This window comes from Contarinia nasturtii, unplaced genomic scaffold (assembly GCF_009176525.2).
Source record: "Contarinia nasturtii isolate CC-2019 unplaced genomic scaffold, AAFC_CNas_1.1 Cnas_scaffold_664, whole genome shotgun sequence".
NCBI classification, from domain to species: Eukaryota; Metazoa; Arthropoda; class Insecta; order Diptera; family Cecidomyiidae; genus Contarinia; species Contarinia nasturtii.
In genome coordinates, this window is record NW_022198015.1 from 1 (window position 1) to 2,714 (window position 2,714).

Consider the following 2,714-nt stretch of genomic DNA (forward strand, 5'->3'; position numbering starts at 1 on the left):
ACTTTACGCTGCGTTGCTTACTCAAATCAATGACGCATGGCAAATGTTAGCTGTCAATGTTGTCGATTTGAGTTATTGTTTACGAAGACTTTTTTATTTATCAATCAAATCCTAAAATTTGATATATCTTTTCAAATAAATATCTATATTTATATTCTAAATAAATATTTAATAAAATACAATCCGGTACAATACAGCACTTAAATTTATATATTTTTTGGAAGCATTCAACAGTTCAACAGTAATTAATACTAGCCATTGCAAAACATTACTTCATTCATTTCAAAAATTGACAACAAGCAAATATAGTCTAAATGTGAATGTTTTCTTTGTTATATCGCGGATTTCAAAATAAAACACAATCGATTGATTTAATAATGCGTTTGTTGTTGCTTGAAATTGCCATATTTCATTTTCGATACTAACTGATCTTGACACAATAAAACTAATGATTTGTTTGAATGAAACAATCGCTTTCTGATTGATATTATATTTTTGAATAAATCTGTTCACCTCAAAAATGAATTGCCTGTCGTCAGCAATTCTTTTAAACATAATGAAATTATAGCAATTAAGAAATTCTGTGTTACATCTAAGGCAAGCATGTTTTACCAAAAGTGCCTACTGCAAAAATTTCTGTAGTATACTGATTTGACGATAATTATATCAAATAGCGGAAAATTAATGATAAATTAAACTGGCATCCACATCTTGAGCGATTTGTTTTGAGTTGGAGAATATTCTTTTTAATCTCTCATTGCTTTCTTATCTAACAGTAGTATAGTTTATTTTCATGTGAATGATGAAATCCATGAAGGATGGAAAAAATTTTGCGCCAATGAAACATTGCATGACCCAACTCATTGCATATAATACAGATACAGAGGAGAAACAATTCAAAGAGAACTCAACTGTAGCTGACATGTCAGCTGTCTATATATTATAAATATATTTGATATATAAAATATATAACAAAAACATGACAATTTTTGCTGAAATAAATTTTATGGTTTTTATTTAAATGTCGGTCAAAAGTTTTTTTTTTCTCAATTTTTTGTTTTGTTGAATGTTTTGTTCTTAACGTCTTATTCAATATACCAATACTCATGTCCGAGCAAAACATCTAAACAGTGCTGGAACGTTGGGCGCTCTTCCGGATAACCCCAACATGTGAGCATCAATTGATATCTGAAATTAAAGTTTTCTTTTGATTCATTACTCAAAATAAAAGTAAAATAAAAATCACATACAAATTGTCTGGACAATTTATTGGTCTGTTTAGTCGGCCACCATTCTGTACATACTCCATGACTTCAATATTATCACGACCTGGATATGGTTGCTGACCAAAAGTCATGATTTCCCAGCACAGCACGCCTGTCGAGTAATAAAAGCAATTGAAAAACATGTCTTTTTATTTAAAAGAAAAGTCAAGCATACCAAATGCCCAAATGTCTGATTGTGTTGTGAAAACTTCATTAAATAAACTCTCTGGTGCCATCCATCGTATTGGCAGGGACCTTTCACCATTCACTCGATAATAATCATCTTGGTAAATATCTCGAGCCAATCCGAAATCACCGATCTTGACAACGCGATTATCTGGATCAATCGATGACACTAAGCAATTACGACATGCCAAGTCTCGATGCACAAAATGCAGTTCCTGCAAGTATCTGCAACCAGATGCAATGTCCACGCACATTGTTGTTAAATCCAGTAAGGTTAAAGCCGATGTCATTCCCTAAAGAAATAGTTTGAGTTAATTTCCAAAGAAATGGAGAAATCAAATAAAAAACTCACGTCACACGGTCGATTTCGTCGCAAAAAGTTAAGCAAATCACCGCCTTGCATTAATTCCATAATTATATGAAATGTATCAATTTCAAAACAGACGCCGATCAAGCTGAGAATGTGTTTATGCTTAAAGTTGCTCATCAGCTCAGCTTCTTTCATGAATTCATTTTTCTCTTGTTGTGTGATACCTTTACGAAGTGTTTTAATTGCCACTCTTGTTTTTGTTTCGGAATCAGTGCTACCCAAGAGTCCTTCGTATACTTCGCCAAATGTACCGATGCCAATGAAATTGGTTCGCGTTATTTGATCGCTGCAAATTTGTGGTAAAGAATTTTGCGGCAAAGAAATTTGTAGCTGCGAATTTGTGGCAAGGTTAGTTTCAATATACAGATCTTCTGAATTCATTTCCTCTTGAAAATTCTTTCGTCGAAAACCTAAAATATAAATATTTGTTTTACCAAAAGAAAAATTCATTCTACTCAACTTAATTTTAAAAAATACTCACAGCAAATAAAGCAACCAAGTGCTACGAAAAAAACACCGATCAATGTAGATATAGCAATCAGAAGACGTCCACTTTCTGTTGATGGTGATGAAATCCCTTTCGTTTGTTCGCTCACCTTACTGTAGTCACTCCAACCGTTTGCGTTTCTTGCACGTACTCTGAACGAATAATTAGAAATATCGGCCAATCCCTTGACTACACAAAATGTTTCATTGCCCTTGTAGTATACCGTCCACGATGCTACATTCAAATTCGTTGAACCTGCTGCTTGATTGAGACTACATCCTTCTAAACTATATTCGTCAATGGGAGCCCCATTGTCATTAGCCGGCAACCAAGACACTTGAATATCATTGTTTTGAATAGTGATGCTCGGTGTTTCCATGACGATTGGGCGATCCGTATATGTTAT

General features: G+C 33.5%; 1 protein-coding gene across 1 annotated transcript; it reads right to left on the reverse strand.

Moving 5' to 3' along the window:
- Nucleotides 1–1,085: 1,085 nt before the first annotated feature.
- On the reverse strand, nt 1,086–2,687 carry LOC116340378 (protein sevenless-like). The gene is made up of 5 exons (XM_031766850.1): nt 2,303–2,687; nt 1,804–2,231; nt 1,441–1,744; nt 1,251–1,377; nt 1,086–1,188 (listed from the first exon to the last, which is right to left on the reverse strand). The coding sequence occupies exons 1-5, from the start codon at nt 2,685–2,687 to the stop codon at nt 1,086–1,088; spliced, it is 1,347 nt and encodes a 448-aa protein (XP_031622710.1).
- Between the last annotated feature and the right edge of the window lie 27 nt (nt 2,688–2,714).

Bases quoted from the DNA above. Each gene is read 5' to 3' on its own strand.
- LOC116340378 (XM_031766850.1), bottom strand. From the start codon at position 2,687: ATGGAAACACCGAGCATCACTATTCAAAACAATGATATTCAAGTGTCT. The intron at 1,745-1,803 runs GTGAGTTTTTTA...CTATTTCTTTAG, and splicing joins GACGAAATCGACCGTGTGAC to GGAATGACATCGGCTTTAAC. The intron at 1,189-1,250 runs GTATGTGATTTT...CTTTAATTTCAG, and splicing joins ATAAATTGTCCAGACAATTT to ATATCAATTGATGCTCACAT.